Source organism: Globicephala melas, chromosome 9, assembly GCF_963455315.2.
Source record: "Globicephala melas chromosome 9, mGloMel1.2, whole genome shotgun sequence".
In the NCBI taxonomy this organism is placed as follows: domain Eukaryota; kingdom Metazoa; phylum Chordata; class Mammalia; order Artiodactyla; family Delphinidae; genus Globicephala; species Globicephala melas.
The window spans coordinates 19,750,252-19,769,181 of record NC_083322.1 but is presented as its reverse complement, the minus strand read 5'-3'; the positions used below and the strand labels follow the sequence as shown (position 1 = coordinate 19,769,181).

Genomic DNA, 18,930 nt, shown 5'->3' with positions numbered 1-18,930 from the left:
TCCTCAAAGTCCTTCAGAGTTTGCTGTCCAAGAGGAACTGCTGAGTTCAGCTCTGCCAGGCAATAGAAAGAATACAGTACTCTGCCTTGTGAAAGACTGAAGATGTCATGATTATATGAGGTGCTCAAGTTTCTAAGGAGAAACAAAATTCCGTTGAGGAATCTCTGTGTCTTCAAAGATGGTAAACATCTCTTACATCCAAAGCACTATCACTTCCTTGGTGTGACACTAATGAACTCAATGCAAATCAAAATACGATATTCTAGGAAGCTCAGGCTAGCAGGTAGTAGCTGAAAAAAATGATATAATGAAAGTCACTTTCTGAAAAACCTAGCTTTGAAATTCCTGGGTTTTTGTTTGCACTGGAGTTAGCCAAACTGCAAAGTCTGAGGGCAGAGTCCCCAAGACTGTCCTCACTTCTAGTATCATCTGCAAGTTCAAGGGGTTCCCAAACCACCCTAAGCTTTGATAATTCAATAAAAGGACTCACGGAACTCACTAAAGCTATTAAACTCAGAGTGATGGCTTATTATGGGAAATGATACAGAGAATCAGCCAAAAGGAAAAGAAACCAAAGTCTGAGGGGTTTCCAGATGCAATGTTCCCACTGTCCTCAGGATGCGTTTCCCTCCTGGTATCGCTGTGTAACAAATGCAGAGTAGTATCAACGAGAGACGCTCACCCAGACTTTAGTGTCCTGAGCTTCACTGGAGCCTCATCACACATTCTTGCCTGCCTGACTGCCCCGTGGCTGAATTCAGTGTTTGGCACCGGGCTGATACCACACGTCATAAGGGGCCCATCATAAATAATAAGACATTTCTTTCACTTGGGAAATTCCAAGGGTTTAGAGGTTTGTCCCAGGAGCTAGGTACAAGGGCCAGAGCTCACTGTGGGAAAGGCCAAACTGTTTACTACACCAGATTGGAGAAGGACCTAATAAAGAATAATACCTTCTAAAGATAAAAGAGAATGATGCTGCTGAGGCTCTGCTTAAACCTAAGTCCAAACTACAGGTCCATGCTGTCTTGCAGAAGGTAAGTCATGATGACTTTTCCGTTTGTGCTACATGCAGCCTCCCATTCTGCAGTAGGCTAGCCCAGGCTGAATGACTTGGCAGCTGGGCATGGCTTCAGAAGAGAAGCCAATTCTTTTCATCTAAAATCAGACTTCTCTCTCTATGAAATTCAGCTTCCACCAATTTTCCAATAAACTAAGCTTATATTCCTGTTTCTCCTTTATCCCTTCTATCCAAGTGTTATGGGCTGAACTGTGTCTCCCCCAAAATTCTTATGTTGAAGTCCTAATGCCTGGTACTTCAGAAAACAAATTTGGACAGAGGATTTTTAAAGAGGTAAGTAAGTTAAAATGAAGTCATCAGGATGGGCCCTAATCCAATGTGATTTATATGAGAAGGAGATTAGGACACAGATGCAGAGAGGAAGGCCATGTAAAGACAGCCATCTGCAAGCAAAGGAGAAAGGCCCCCGGAGAAACCAACCCTGCTTCCACCTTGATCCTGAACTTCCAGCCTCCAGAATTGTGAGAAAACAAACTTCTGTTGTTTAAGCCAGTCAGTCTGTGGCAGCCCTAGCAAACCAGTACACCAATTCATCACTAATTCATGTCTAATCTCTCAGTGACTTTTGCATCCATCCCCTCCTTTTCTCTTTCACTTATAGAGATATCTCATCTGGTATCTCTGGCTTTTTTTTCCCCCCCGCACACCTCCAATCAAACCTCACATCAACTATCAGACTAATTCCTAAAGGGCAACAGAAATTGGCGTACTCACCTGGTTAAACACCTTCCAATGCCTTCTGGCTAAATGAAGACCAACTTCTTAGCCCAGCAGCTAATGAATGACCCTACCAACCTTTCCAGCTGTATCTCGCACCAGTCTCTGTGAATCAAACCACTGCTCTTAACTAGTTTGTCACCCAACTACTGAAGATGTTTTCGTTTTGAATACCTTTCCTTCCTCATTATTCAATACTCCTCTTCAAGCCTCAACTAAAATACCATCTTCTTTATAATGACTTCATAGATCATTCTAGTTAGAATTGATCTCCTTTAACTTAAATTTTAGTTATTTGTATAGTTATCATCTTACAAGGAAGAAAGACCCAGGGTGCCAAGTCAAAGGTTCTCAAGGTACAGAGACCAAAGGTTTAAAAAACATTGCTTTAACATTAATGGGAAGGATAAAAACCTAACTTTGAGAATACATATGTAGAGTGCCTTTTAAAATCAAGTCTATCCAATACCATATCTAAATTCTAAAGATAGCATATTAACCTTTAAGAGTGAGATTTATGGCTCATTTTTAGAAGGCCTTTCCCAACTGCCCCTAAAGAGATAATTCACTAAGGAAGACTAAAGGTTTTTGTCTATTTAAAGATACCTCAAACCATCTTTTTAAAAAGTCTTTTTTTAAATCAACATTAAAATAACACCAATATCCATTACCACACAAACTGCACTATAGCAGAAAGTAAAACATCCTGCCTTAGGGTTTAATCATTTTATCAAATGTTTATAAACATGCCAAGGAAGGAGGTCAGAGCCCAATGCACTCTTTCAACTAAACCTGTCACAGCACCTTTCTGTGCTTCACTAATTTGCACAAGTGCGGCTAACAGAGGTTACACAACAGAACTATTTATACACTCAGGAAAATTCTGAATGATGTTTTCTGACCTAATGTGAGCACTGGAAGCAAAGGGAAAGTACAGGGCTATGGGTCGCAGACACTTTGATCCATCAATTACAGAACATTCATTTAAACATTCCAAGGATTAACACAGGTAGCAATTTAACATCACCCTCATAATCAAGGGCAAGGTAAAGTCTGTGATTTAAATGCTGTCAAGGTACATGTGAAGAAATGAAAAAAGCTTAAATGGGAGAAAGGGAGATACCCGTTGGACATGCCCACCATTTTATGATACACAAGTGAATGATTTCTGTGTTTCTATTAATAGAGATAGAAATTTAACATCACCTTTATAATCAATGGTATCCTATCTTATATAATATTCCAAATGAAAATTCTATCACCATTGCTTTCAATTTCCCCTGAGTTCATAAAATTGAGTTGCAACACAGTCACCAAATGCCCATTCCTTGCATTTGAATTCCACTAGAGCAACATGGATCCAAACACATTTCCAAGTATTCCAGAGGGCTAACATATCAAAGAGCAATAAAGGTGTATTTTCATCTTGTCAAGAGGGTAAATAATGATAATACTATTAAAAACTTACTTGAACTTTGCTTCCACCTCCTCAGCAGCTTTCTGGTATTGCTCAGTGGTGACTTTGTAGAACTCTGAGCTCTGCGGATAAAGATCGATAGCAGAGTTTTCAGTATCCAAGAGGACAAAATGTGTGCAAGACCTATGATTTCAAAAAAATACATAAAATCTTGTGTCGGCCACTCAAGCAGTAGGAGAAAGATTTCTTGCATGGTAGCATGAATACTTACAAAAATACATGTAAAGCTACCCATTTAATAACAGTATAGTTGTCGGTATACAGGCTGTAATTAAAGAGTAAATGTTCACATTTGTAATTCATCATTATTTGATCCTTCTGAGAAAATTCCTAACACATTTTTGAAAGATTATTTTGATCTCCCTTATTTGGAATCCACCACTGCAAGATCAAAAGACACTTTGATTGAATATGATATTCACACACTATACTTGCCTATTATTCCAGTGTTCCACCTAGGATATGAAAGGATCATTTCTTTTTACACAGTACATTTATCCTCAAGATGGATTCTTTATGGAGTAGAGTTTGTTCTATCATCTCCATATGACCACAGAGCATCAACATTTATAACAAATTAATCAGTAAGAACAGGGGTGCAGATTTAGGTAATTTTTATTAAAAAATGTTTCAATATTACATGAATGAACACATAAGCAACATAAATCAAGTTGTAATAGCAAAGTAATGCCTTTCCTGGGGCAGCAAAATTAAAAATGATCCATTCTGGCTAGCTACTGTGAAACCTGTCTTACTGCAGAGGGTGGCCTAAATGACCCTATGAGTCTTCAGACTCCATGAAATACCCTGCAAAATGCATCACAGTGCAAGGGAACAAAATGCAGTAGACCCCAAAATGCAGTCTACTGTGCCCCTTCATTCCCTAATCACTCAGGTTTCACATGCATGACTTAGGGTAGTTTATTTTTTAATAAATCATTGTTGGTTGGTAAGAAAATGAAAATGAAATCCTCTTCACACCAGTGACCCCTTTGCATTTAACAATCTGGGTTGCCCAATGACAGTCACATCCAGGTTTGTTGGATGTAGATAAAATCAATAGGTATGTGATTAGACAGCAGACTCAGGATGGCTGGAGCAATGGACAGGTCACCATTTGAGATGATGAATGGCTTTCTATCAACCTAGAGTCCCCTACGATGCTAACATTTACTATAATCTTATTTGGGCTGCGATTTATCTTTCTTGCACCTGATCAATAAAGATGAACAGAACAGTTGTAAGGATCGATTGTAATTTTTTATCATTTTCAAACACAAAGGTGTATTTCTGACATGAAGACAATATTTACATGTACTGCTTCTGCATTTTTTAGATTGCAACGTGAGTGATGAACTGCACCAGTCCATATGCCGAGAAGTTTTAATTCATTGGTAGGTCTCGAGCTATCAAAAAGCCATTTGTCTCCTCCGATATTTTAACTTTAGGTTGTGTCACTCCTTCGTATCAGTTCCACTTATGAGGTTTTTCTTTCCTTTAAAATACACACCAGTCATGACACGCTCTTTTGCAATGTTTGGTTTCAGCTTTTCTTCGAACGCTTCTAACAAAGAGGGCAGCAAAAAGGCAGTTACAATGGACCACTAACAATGATGAGAAACTCCACACATTACTATGATGAACTGTCAAACAGGCATTATGTTACTGAATCATCTATTAAAATGCCAGCAAAACAAAATATTTTTGCTCATTTTAAACACTGAAACTGTAACGTCTGGGACCAGACTGAAAGATCTGGTCTCTGGTTCTGTTCAGTGACCCTGAGCAAACAAACCTCCTCCAGCTTCAGTTCCAGTGTTCCTAATCTGTAAAATATGGGTGATACTAGCCCTGCTTATCTCTGCCAAAACTGTTGTAGAAATCAAATAAGATAGGCAAGAGAGCTAAGAAACCTGCTCAGTGTTTTTGCAGGGTAAGATTAACACCCAAATAAAAGAATTTTGGAAGAAAAGAACTAATTTGGGCAATTCCATTCTGGGTACAAATTCAAAATTATCAATATAGAATGATACACAAAAGCAAGACTTCTGCCATAATATAGAGAGCTCCCTTCTGCTCTGTAATGCCAAATGTAGATTAAATTGCTAACTTTGTCAAACTTTCTCCTTCAATGTTAAACACACCAAAAAAAACCCTGTACCTGTGATGCCTGCAAACCTAGAATATAATTTCTTAAAGTTTTAGGCTTATTTATGCTCCATATTTCTAGCTCAGTGACCAGTTTCTGACACTGCATAAATGTAACAAAGAAAAGTCCCCAAGAGGCAACACCATATAACTAAGAAAATAAACACAAATATGCCCAACATCTATATGTAGACAGTGTTTAATTCATTAAGTATTTACTTATTCATCCAACAAAATTAAATCCTTATTATCCCAATAAGTCCATCTTGGAGAACTAGATCCTCAAAAAGCTTTCCATCTGCTACAGGAGAAAAGAAAAATAATTATAATAAAAGGTCACAGCGCTTCTCTGGTGGCGCAGTGGTTGAGAATCTGCCTGCTAATGCAGGGGACACGGGTTTGAGCCCTGATCTGGGAAGATCCCACATGCCACGGAGCAACTAGGCCCGTGAGCCACAACTACTGAGCCTGCGCGTCTGGAGCCTGTGCTCCGCAACAAGAGAGGCCACGATAGTAAGAGGCCTGCGCACTGTGATGAAGAGTGGCCCCCGCTTGCCACAACTAGAGAAAGCCCTCGCACAGAAACGAAGACCCAACACAGCCCAAGAATAAATAAATAAACAAATGTGGGGTTTAAAAAAAAAAAAAAGTTAAAAAATAAATAAATAAATAAAAGGTCACAAATATTAAGCTAAAAGTGGTACACAATGTTAATGGAGTTCAGAAAAAGTAGAGATCTCTTTTGACCTGAGAAAATACTTTAAAAAAATGAACAACTATGCAAAAAACAAAACAAAACCCCAAACCAAAAACATTCCCAATACGTCTGCCAGCAGGAGAAAGGATAAATATATATTGGGTATTCATAAAATGGATACCTATCTATATATAGTGATGAAAAAGAATGAATCAGACATACATGTGGGGCAAAAAAAGAAAGTTGTAGATATGATACAGTACAATGCAATTTATGTTACTTTGGATGAAAAAGGGCAAATAATGAAACAGGATCAGTAAAGAGCAAATTCTATGGATTATCTCTAAGTGGTGGCAGTTATGTGTGGGTGGTAAAAGAGGATGAGAGGGGCAGAGTGCCATAAAGGAAGGGAACAGGGGGACTTCACTGCACTGTCACATTTTCAAAAATAAGGTGTGGTACCTATCCAGTTGTTACACTGGTCGTAAATACTTTGTGATACATACAAAAATTGTGTTACTCCCTCTCACTCCCCAAAGGTGCTAACAACAACAAATCCTTTAGTAGAACTAGAACATAAAAGTACGTGTGGGGAATACATGCTGAAGAGGAGGTTAGCTGAGTGGAGATAGATTCTTAAATGCTAAGCTATTGCAGAGTGTTTACACATTACTAAACAAAAGTACCTTTTCCTCAACTTTGTCTTTTGTAATCATTTTAGACTTACAGAAAGGGGGCAAAAATAGAAGAAGGATCCTGTATATACTTCACTCAGCTTCCCTTCATGCCAACACCTTAGATGATCATAGTACAATTATCAAAACTAACAAACTAACAATGTCACAATACTAGAGACTAGCAGCAACTAAATTACAGACTTTATTTGTATTTTTCCAAATTTCCTTCTTTTTCTAGTCCAGGATCTAGTCCCGGGCCCTGTGTGGCATTCAGTTCTCATGGCTTTCTTGTCTCCTCTCGTCTGTGACAGCACCTCAGTCTTGCCTTCTCTTTTATGACCTCAACACTCCCGAAGAACACTGGTCAGATGTTTCGTAGAATGATGTGCAATTTGGGCCTGTTAGATGTTTTCTCATAATTAGACTAACACTATTGTGGTTATAGGGAAGGATACCACAGAAGTGACGTGCCCTTCTCCACACATTGCATCCCGGGCTACATTACATTACATCAATAGATCGTTTTACTGGTGCTGTTGATCTTGACCACTTGATTAAAGTGGTGCCTAAGGGTTTCTCCATAGCAAAGTTACTATTTTTCCTGTTGTAATCAATATTTTACAGGAGATTCTTTGAGATTATGCAAATACACTGTTTCACCTTAAACTTTTGCCATCAGTTTTTTTGCATCCATTGTTTGCAGCAAGGATTTCTGTGGTGTTCTAACGATGCATTAATTTTTATTTATTTTATTTATTTTTTATTGTTTTTTTTTTTTTTGCGGTACGCGGGCCTCTCTCACTGTTGTGGCCTCTCCCGTTGTGGAGCACAGGCTCCCGACGCGCAGGCTCAGTAGCCATGGCTCACGGGCCCAGCCACTCTGAGGCATGTGGGATCCTCCCGGACCGGGGCACGAACCCGTGTCCCCTGCATCGGCAGGCGGACTCTCAACCACTGAGCCACCAGGGAAGCCCCATTAATTTTTAAATGACATTATTGCATATTTAGACCTTACTGATATAATGACAATCTTCATTGACTCTCTTGCTCAATAATGAAAACAGTAGCCTCAGAGGAAAAGCCTTCAAACACAAAAATCTTCAAAGAGTGGGTAGCTATTCTTAGAAAAGTGTAAATTCCCTACAGCCTGATTAAGAAATATGGAAAAGGAGGTAAACATGGAGCTATAGAAGGGCAGACCTGAGTCAGGCAAAGCACGCGCGCCTCCCCTATTCACTGTCAATAACTGAGAGAGCCTAGGTTTGCACTGTGGGAACCTCCCTCCAGCTACACAGGTCAAGCTTTATCACCGTAAAGACCTAACTGTCCACTGTCGGGAGGAAGAGGCAGACGGGCTATTGCAAGGATTGGGAAAAAGGGGGAAGGGGTGAGTGGTTTCAGATGCCCCTTCAGGGGCTGCCTGAGCTCCAGATCCAGGTTTTCAGGAAGTTGCCCCAACTCCTGCCCTTCTATTTTGTGAGCCCTTGGTAAAAGGAATGGGGACCATCCACTTCAGAACCATCTGCAGAGCTTGTGAAACTGCAGACTCCTGGGCCACACCCTGAACCTCTGAGGATGAGGCCCAGAAGCTGCAAGCTCAGAAGCATCTCAATGACTCTGAACACACACTAAGTTTGGACACTACTGGGTTTCTAGAACAATGAAAGGATAATAAAAATTACTGTTTAGCATACCATTCAAAGTGAAAAATCAGTGTTTTTGAAGAATTATGGCAAAACTATTTTCCACAACTGAATATAGCTATAATTTTTACAAAGATGCTCCAAATTAGGGAGTCTACTGGTACTGTCCACAAGTCACTGATGGACCCAAAACTGCCCAAGAGGTCTGACTCTTGCCTTCCACTGCTGCAATGTTCTTCCTCTGAACTGGTACTCACAGGCAGCAGACGTACCGTAATTTTCAGAAGCATTGCTTTCGTTATCTGTGTTGTCTTGAGATGGCCATAGGTTGTACATGCTGCTATTTTTGTTTACCAATTGTAAATTATTGTTACTTTAATGTCATCCTTATAACTAAATTTGTGGTTATTTGGTTAACCAACCCTACAGTTTGTAGTAGTACATACTTACATTAATTGTATTTTTGTCTGATCATTTTCTATAATAGTCAAACTTTAAGACCTGTGTGGTCAGTGTTTCTAATAAGTAACATCCACACTGCTATTTCAAAGAAGATGGAGATACATATACGGACACATACACACACACCCTCCAAACACTGTTGCATTGTAGACAAGTGATATGAGAGAAACAACCTGGTGAGATGACCTTAAATAAAGAGACTCAAAAAGAAGAGGTAGAGGAAGGTGCCCGTGATCTGACAGGGGGGCCTTTCAATGAATGATCACTGCTTTGGACACGGCCACATTATTTCTATGCCAGTGAGGTCCTTTACAACCTAAAATTCAAAAATTCTTCATTCATATTCATTCTGCATAGTTTCCTGCTCCATCAATGGCAAGAAAAATACTTGACATGTTTTGTCCAGCAGTAATATGAACTTGTGGCAGGTAAATGTGATTTAAATCAAATATTAAAAGTCTAATTCATTAGTTGCTTCCTTTAAAACATGAATTCTTATTTGATACAAGCATAAAACATGTTTTCCACCAAGATTCTCTTTGAGAAGGTAGATCTTATAAATTCAAAGTAGAATGACAGTATCTTTCAGTATTTTAGCACTATCAAAAATTTGATTAAAGGCTTATCTATTTTTTTGTCAAAGATAAGTGAAAGGAGTTGTAGGAGGTGAACTATCTGCAAAATAACATCATTCTAGATCTGGGAGATGTTTCTGTCACCTATATTAGAAGACAATGCATCACTGGAAACAACAGGCATTTTCATTTTCTGTATCAAAATATCTTCCATCTAAGGCACAAGGAACCAGTTACTAAATACACAGGCAACAAACTGAGTTAGGGTGAATGAATGCTCCATTGATAACTTTTAAAACGTTTCATTTAAAACACATGAATATGCTGTCCACGACACTCTGCACTTAGGTGAGTGATTCTTAGCAGAACAGCGAGGTGGTAAAGAGCATGCACTTTGGAGCCAGACTGACAAGTCACAGCTCCACCCTTGTAGAATGCAACACAAGAGCTGTCTACCATCTGCGAAAAGGGCAGGGTAACACTAAAGACCAACAAGACTCTTTGGGGGATTAAATATGGTAATTCGTATAAAGCTCTTCGAATACTCTGCAACAACCTAAATGGACAAAGAATTTGAAAAAGAATAGATACAAGTATATGCATAACTGAATCACTTCACTGTACACCTGAAACTAACACATTATTGTCAATCAACTCTACTCCAATATAAAAGAAAAAGAAAGAAACAGTTCAGGCAGTGAGAGAATGAGCTTCTGTAAGCGGCCTTGACATTCCTCCTCAAAACCCTTTAAAAAAAGAGCAAAACCTAGCAAAAAATAAATATATAAATCCCCCCAAAAAAGTCTACAAATAATAAATGCTGGAGAGAGTGTGAAGAAAAAGGAACCCTCCTACACTGCTGGCGGGAATGTAAATTTGTACAGCCACTATGGAGAAGAGTACGGAGGTTCCTTAAAAAACTAAAAATACAGTTACCATATGACCTTGCATCCCATTCATGGGCATATATCTGGAGAAAATGCTAACTCCAAAAGACACATTCACGCCTATGTTCATAGCAGCACTATGTACAACAGCCAAGACATGGAATCAACCTAAATGTCCATCAACAGATGAATGCATAAAGAAGATGTGGTACACATCTACAATGGAATATTACTCAGCCATAAAAAGGAGTGAAATAATGCCAGTTGCAGCAACATGGATGGACCTAGAGATTATCATATTAAGTAAAGTAAGTCAGACAGAGAAAGACAAATATCACATATCACTCACATATGGAATCTGAAAAAATGATACAAATGAACTTATTTCCAAAGCAGAAATAGACTCACAGAAAACAAACTTATGGTTACCAAAGGGGATAGTGGGGGCGGGGGGGGGAGAGATAAATTAGGAGTTTGGGATTAACATACACACACTACTATATATAAAAGAGGTAATCAACAAAAACCTACTATATAGCACAGGGAACTCTACTCAATATTTTGGAATAACCTAATAGAAAAGAATCTGAAAAAGAACATAAATATATATATGTATACCAAATCACCTTGTGGTACACCTGAAACTAACACAACATTGTAAATTAACAATACTTCAATTTTAAAAAAACATGTTTTTATTATGATGACCTGATATGCATTAAAACTTTACTCAGAGCAATTAAAAAAACAACACAATAAGGACCAACAGGACTCTTTGGGGAATCAAATACAATAACTCATAAAAAGCTCTTTGAGGCTTCCCTGGTGGCGCAGTGGTTAAGAATCCACCTGCCAATGCAGGGCGCACGGGTTTGAGCCCTGGTCCAGGAAGATCCCACATGCCACGGAGCAACTAAGCCCGTGCGCCAAAACTACTGAGCCTGTGCTCTAGAGCCTGAGAGCCAAAACTACGAAGCTACGTGCCACAGCTACTGAAGCCCACATGCCTAGAGCCCATGCTCTGCAACAAGAGAAGCCACCGCAATGAGAAGCCTGCACACCGCAAGGAAGAGTAGCCCCTGCTCGCCACAACTAGAGAGAAAGCCCGTGCACAGCAACGAAGACCCAACGCAGCCAAAAATAAATTAATTAATTAAATAATTTTTTTTTAAAAGCTCTTTGAATAGTACCTGGGATAACATATGGTGAGCATTATAGGAATGCTACCCATTATTAAAATTTATTTGAACATTATTTAAACAGTAAAAAAAAAAAGTACATGGTGTTTGGTAAATTTTTCAAAACCATTTAAAAAAAAACCCATTTTAACAAAAATTTAAATCTTTTAAAAACAAAAATCTTTTCTTCCATTAAATCAAACATTACTGAATTTTTATTACATTGCTCATCTGTTCTGTTTTTCTGTTCCTTAAGTTAAATGGGAACTGTAAAGACAATAGCTGGGCAGTGTTGGGAATGTTACTGGCTATGTAAAAAATAAAAAAAAAAAGTGTGTGTGTGTGTGTGCATACATACACACATATGGTGACACTAACTAGCCCATATAAAAATCAAACCAATAACTTTTGACCTTATCCCAATGAAATCCAATTAACTAAATTAAATAGCAAAGTGCTTTAATGTCAGGACTTCCCAGGGCCTTTTTACTATGCACTGTAAACCTCCAATATGAGAAATACCGTTCATGAGGACTCCCAAACTGATTTCCTAATGGAACCTTTTTATCATGGATCATCTTGAGGGAACAAAATCACCTTAAATGGTCCATGTGCAATGCTGATTTAAAGAAAAGTCCAAACACTATTTCAATCCTGCACTTCTTGATGTGCAACTTTTCCCATCTCAGAGCAACATTTTTTTATGGGTCATTTTTGTATGTATTCTTTTTTTTTTTTTTTGCAGTATGCGGGCCTCTCACTGTTGTGGCCTCTCCCGTTGCGGAGCACAGGCTCCGGATGCACAGGCTCAGCAGCCATGGCTCACGGACCCAGCCGCTCCGCGGCATGTGGGATCTTCCCGGACCGGGGCACGAACCCGGGTCCCCTGCATTGGCAGGCGGACTCTCAACCACTGCGCCACCAGGGAAGCCCAGGCAGGCGGATTCTTAACCATCGTGCCACCAGGGAAGTCTCTGGTCACAATTCTTTACTCTTTTCTATATTCATGTCCTTTGGTGACACTTTATAGCTTCCCTCATCATGAAAGGGTGAAGTCTATTTCCCCACCCCTTCAATCCAGGCTGTGCTTGTGACCTGCTCTGGCCAACAGACTGTGACAGACGCGATGAAGTGCCAGTTCTAAACCCAGGAGTCTCTCTTGGAACCCTACCCAGGTGCCACATCAATAAGCCCAAGCTAGCCTGCTGGAGAAGGAGAGACTACAAGTCTTCCCGGCTGAGGCCATCCTAGATCAGCCAAACCTCAGCCAACTCAGCAAGAGTGAGCCCAGCCAAGCCCAGAAGAACTGCCCAGCTGACAGCAGCCCAAATTGGTGACACACCTGCAGAATCATGAGGTAAATAAACGGTGACTGTTTGAAGCCACTAAGTTGGGGGTGGTTTCCTATACAGTAAAATTGAACTGATTCGTGCCCTTTCTCTGTACTCTCACAGCACCACAGACTTGTATCAAAGCACTTGCCACACTGTACCAGCAATGCTTGTTCACCTGTTCTCTCTCCAGCTAGCCCGTAAGTTCCCCCAAAGCAGGTATCTTGTCCCATTAATCATTATACTTAGAGCACTTAGTCTACATGACACACAAAACTTACTGAAATAATGTTAGAGTGACCTATGCATCTTAAACTGCATTCCAACTTTTGCTCTTATTTAAAACAGGACGGGATAGAGACAACATGGAAAAGGTGCACTACTACATTTATTATGTGTTTCCTACCAAATGGCAAACACTTCAGTCTGCTTTGCTACATAAAAAGGAAGTGGATATTGCTGAGGATTGTGTTCAATTGCAGGAACAGTACAGTAATAGTTTAAGCTACAAACAGTAGCATAAGTGAGTAAGGGAGTTGTTTTTCTCATGTAATAAGGAATCCAGACATTAGAAACCACGGCTGATACAGGTGCTAAGGACATCATGAAATAACTAGGCCCTTTTCTGTATTCCTTTCTCAGCCACCCTTAGCACTGTCCCCATGGTCTCAAGATAGCTGTCACACCTCCAGTTATCATGCCCATGTTCTGAAGAAGGTAAATAAGGGAAGAGAAGGCCTCTCCAGAGATTTCCACTCACATCTCTTTAGCCAGAATTATATATCATGCACAAGCCTGGCTGCAAAAGAGTCTGGGAAATTGAGTAGTTCTGTTTTCTCACTGCTAGAGTAAAGAAAGAGAAGGACAGCGTCTGCAATTGGTGTTTATTGAGCCAATTTATCATACCTGCCACAGACAGCTGAAGAGACAGCACAAAATCATGCACAAAACAGTGTGGCAGATTTCTACATGCAAGTATTCTAATATTTCTTTCCAATCTCCCTTAAAGTTCTAATTTGGGGGGTGGGGGGATTTACCCATCTGGTATTCTCATATCCAAGGACAAAGATTTTAGACAGTATAGGAAGGAAACGGGAATCAAGAAGAACAGGTATCATTCCCAAGTTTCTACGGGCTGGCTGTGGCCCAAGTTTTTGAATGCGTGGTCTACTGCCATTTTCCATTTTCAAAGTCTCTCTTTAAAAGTGTATTTTAAAATGCACGCGCACAGACACACATCATTGCTAGATTCAAAAAGCATCTTTTCAAGCTCCAAATTAGATCAAAAGAAAACATGCACACATTATTCTTCCAATATTTTCTCACGTTCGGAATCTTATTTCTGTTCTATTATAACTAATATGATCACACCTGTTATCATATGAGAAAAGAACAAATCAAAATGGTCACAAGAAAAATTTGTTAACTAGCCCTTATCAGTTCTTTTATAAAATGCTACACAACACAGCATACTGAGGTACAATTCTGGTGGCCTGACACTATTTCTCGGAGGAGACTGATACTCCTACGCACTGTCCATTCAGATGGTGGTGACTCTGCTTATGTTAGAAGAGTGAATGGGAGAAGCAACAAGTCTGACCTTGGATATGAGCAGACTGACCGAAGGTGTGCATCTCCTCTCTCTAAGCTGATGTATAATTACCACCACCAACTGTCAGTCTCCATCCCTCCTATACCCAGCCAAACACAAGCGTTACTCTATCTGGCTAGTTATTTCAAACAAAGGTCTAATGTGTACAAACATCAATAAAAGCATTCCTATTGTCAATGTCAATAAGAGCATTCCCACTGTTAAGTAGAGAGATTCAGAACTGACTTATTTACACTTTTTGTTATAACACTCGCCCAGGAACTATGTTATAATCTGTAATCAGCTGGGTGCAGGTAAGGATGCTTCCCCCAATATGAAAGCTAAGCATCTGAGGACACGATTTAATGTTGCAAATGCAGCGTGGATATAATTCCAGGTCCAGAAGCCCTGAAACAGACATTTACTGTATGCCATCAGGAGGCCAAAAGGAGTTCATGCTTCCACAACCTTCCTGTCTTCTTACAGAATTACACAGAATCAGAGAGCCTCACTTTTCTCTACCACAACAATTTTAAGAGCTATAGAAATTTTTTTTTAAATCACTAATTATATGCTATCTACAGGAGACCTACTTCAGACCTAGGGACACATGCAGACTGAAAGTGAGGGGATGGAAAAAGATATTCCATGCAAATGGAAATCAAAAGAAAGCTGGAGTAGCAATACTCGTATCACATAAAATAGACTTTAAAATAAAGAATGTTACAAGAGACAAGGAAGGACACTACATAATGATCAAGGGATCATTCCAAGAAGAAGATATAACAATTATAAATATATATGCACCCAACATAGGAGCACTTCAATACATAAGGCAACTGCTAACAGCTATAAAACAGGAAATCGACAGTAACACAATAGTAGTGGGGAACTCACTTCCACCAATGGACAGATCATCCAAAATGAAAATAAACAAGGAAACAGAAGCTTTAAATGATACGATAGACCAGATAGATTTAATTTATATTTATAGGACATTCCATCCAAAAACAGCAGATTACACTTTCTTCTCAAGTGTGCATGGAACATTATCCAGGATAGGTCACATCTTGGGTCACAAATCAAGCCTCAATAAATTTAAGAAAACTGAAATCATATCAAGCATCTTTTCTGACCACAACGTTATATGATTAGAAATGAATCACAGGGGAAAAAACGTAAAAAACACAAACACATGGAGGCTAAACAATACGTTACTAAATAACCAAGAGATCACCAAAGAAATCAAAGAGGAAATCAAAACATACCTAGAGACAAATGAAAATGAAAACACGACAATCCAAAACCTATAGGATGCAGCAAAAGCAGTTCTAAGAGGGAAGTTTATAGCTATACAAGCCTACCTCAAGAAACAAGAAAAATCTCAAATAAACAATCTAACTTACACATAATGGAACTAGAGAAAGAAGAACAAACAAAAACCAAAGTTAGCAGGAGGAAAGAAATCATAAAGACCAGAGCAGAAATAAATTAAATAGAAACAAAGAAAACAATAGCACACATCAATAAAACTAAAAGCTGCTTCTTTGAGAAGATAAACAAAATTGATACACCATTAGCCAGACTCATCAAGAAAAAAGAGGGAGAGGACTCAAATCAATAAAATTAGAAATGAAAAAGGAGAAGTTACAACAGACACTGAAGAAATACAAAACAACCTAAGAGACTACTACAAGCAACTCTATGTCAATAAAATGGACAACCTGGAAGAAATGGACAAATTCTTACAAAGGCAGAACCCTCCAAGTCTGAACCAGGAAAAAATAGAAAATATGAACAGAACAATCACAAGTAATGAAATTGAGACTGTGATTAAAAATCTTCCAACAAACAAAAGTCCAGGACCAGATGGCTTCACACATGAATTCTATCAAACATTTAGAGAAGAGCTAACACCCATCCTTCTCAAACTCTTCCAAAATATTGCAGAGGAAGGAACACTCCCAAACTCATTCTATGAGGCCACCATCACCCTGATACCAAAACCACACAAAGATACTACAAAAAAAGAAAATTACAGACCAATATCACTGATGAATATAGATGCAAAAATCCTCAACAAAATACTAGCAAACAGAATCCAACAGCACAGTAAAAGGATCAGACACCATGATCAAGTGGGGTTTATCTCAGGGATGCAAAGATTCTTCAATATATGCAAATCAATCAATGTGATACACCATATTAACAAATTGAAGAATAAAAACCATATGGTCATCTCAATACATGCAGAAAGAGCTTTTGACAAAATTCAACACCCATTTATGATAAAATCGCTCCAGAAAGTGGGCATAGAGGGAACCTACCTCAACAAAATAAAGGCCACATATGACAAACCCACAGCAAACATCATTCTCAATGGTGAAAAACTGAAAGCATTTCCTCTAAGATCAGGAACAAGACAAGGATGCCCACTCTCACCACTAGTATTCAACATAGTTTTGGAACTCCTAGCCATGGCAAGCAGAGAAGAAAAAGAAATAAAAGGAATACAAATCAGAAAAGAAGAAGTAAAACTGTCACTGTTTGCAGATGACATGATACTATACATAGAGAATCCTACAGATGCCACCAGAAAACTACTAGAGCTAATCAATGAATTTGGTAAAGTTGCAGGATACAAAATTAATGCACAGAAATCTCTTGCATTCCTATACACTAATGATGAAAAATCTGAAAGAGAGATTAAGGAAACACTCCCATTTACCACTGCAACAAAAAGAATAAAATACCTAGGAATAAACCTACCTAGGGAGACAAAAGATCTGTATGCAGAGAACTGTAAGACACTGATGAAAGAAATTAAAGATGATACCAACAGATGGAGAGATATACCATGTCCCTGGATTGGAAGAATCCATATTGTGAAAATGAATATACCACCCAAAGCAAATTACAGATTCAATGCAATCCCTATCAAAGTACCAATGGCATTTTTTACAGAACTAGAACAAAAAAATCTTAAAATCTGTATGGAGACACAAAAGACCCTGAAGAGCCAAAGCAGTCCAGTCTTGAGGGAAAAAAACAGAGCTGGAGGAATCAAACTCCCTGACTTCAGACTATACTACAAATCTACAGTAATCAAGACAATATGGTACTGGCACAAAAATGGAAACATAGAGCAATGGAACAAGACAGAAAGCCCAGAGATAAACCCACACACTTATGGTCAACTAATCTATGACAAAGGAGGCAAGGATATACAATGGAGAAAAGACAGTCTCTTCATTAAGTGGTGCTGGGAAAACTGGACAGCTACATGTAGAAGAATGAAATTAGAACACTCCCTAACACCATACACAAAAATAAACTCAAAATGGATTTGAAACCTAAGTGTAAGACCGGACACTATAAAACTCAGAGGAAAACATAGGAAGAACACTCTTTGACATAAATCACAGCAAGATCTTTTTTGATCCACCTCCTAGAGTAACAGAAATAAAAGCAAAAATAAACAATGGGACCTAATGAAACTTCAAAGCTTTTGCACAGCAAAGGAAACAATGAACAAGACGAAAAGACAACCCTCAGAATGGGAGAAAATATTTGCAAACGAATCAACGGACAAAGGATTAATCTCCAAAATATATAAACAGCTCATGAAGCTCAATATTAAATAAACAAACAACCCAATCCAAAAATGGGCAGAAGACCTAAATAGACATTTCTCCAAAGAAGACATACAGATGGCCAAGAAGCACATGAAAAGCTGCTCAACATCACTAATTTTTAGAGAAATGCAAATCAAAACTACAATGAGGTATCACCTCACACCAGTCAGAATGGGCATCATCAGAAAATCTACAAAGAAGAAATGCTGGAGAGGGTGTGGAGAAAAGGAAACCCTCTTGCACTGTTGGTGGGAATGTAAATCGTTACAACCACTATGGAGAACAGTATGGAGGTTTCTTAAAACCTAAAAATAGAATTACCATATGATCCGGCAATTCCACTACTGGGCATATACCTAGAGAAAACCATAATTCAAAAGGACACATGTACCCTAATGTTCATTGCAGCACTATTTACAATAGCCAGGTCACAGAAGCAACCTAAATGCCCATCAACAGACGAATGGATAAAGAAGATGTGGTACATATATACAATGGAATGTTACTCAGCCATGAAAAGGAACGAAATTGGGTCATTTGTTGAGACGTGGATGGATCTAGAGACTGTCATAGAGAGTGAAGGAAGTCAGAAAGAGAAAAACAAGTATCGTATATTAACGCATATATGTGGAACGCAGAAAAATGGTACAGATGAACCGGTTTGCAGGGCAGAAATTGAGACACAGATGTAAAGAACAAACGTATGGACACCAAAGGGGGAAAGCAGTGGCAGGGGAACCGGTTTGGGGTGGTGGTGGTGTGCTGAATTGGGCGATTGGGATTGACATGTATACACTGATGTGTATAAAATTGATGACTAATAAGAACCTG

At 38.9% G+C, this 18,930-nt stretch overlaps 1 protein-coding gene across 2 annotated transcripts in view; it reads right to left on the bottom strand.

Annotated features, from left to right (window-relative positions):
• CHCHD3 (coiled-coil-helix-coiled-coil-helix domain containing 3) overlaps positions 1 to 18,930 on the bottom strand; it is a 287,932-nt gene that overhangs the window by 56,269 nt on the left and 212,733 nt on the right. For both annotated transcript variants that reach the window (XM_060305301.2, XM_030853845.3), the window contains one exon: positions 3,267 to 3,337. In XM_060305301.2, coding sequence (XP_060161284.1) covers positions 3,267 to 3,337 — 71 coding nt within the window. The remainder of the gene's footprint in view (positions 1 to 3,266; positions 3,338 to 18,930) is intronic.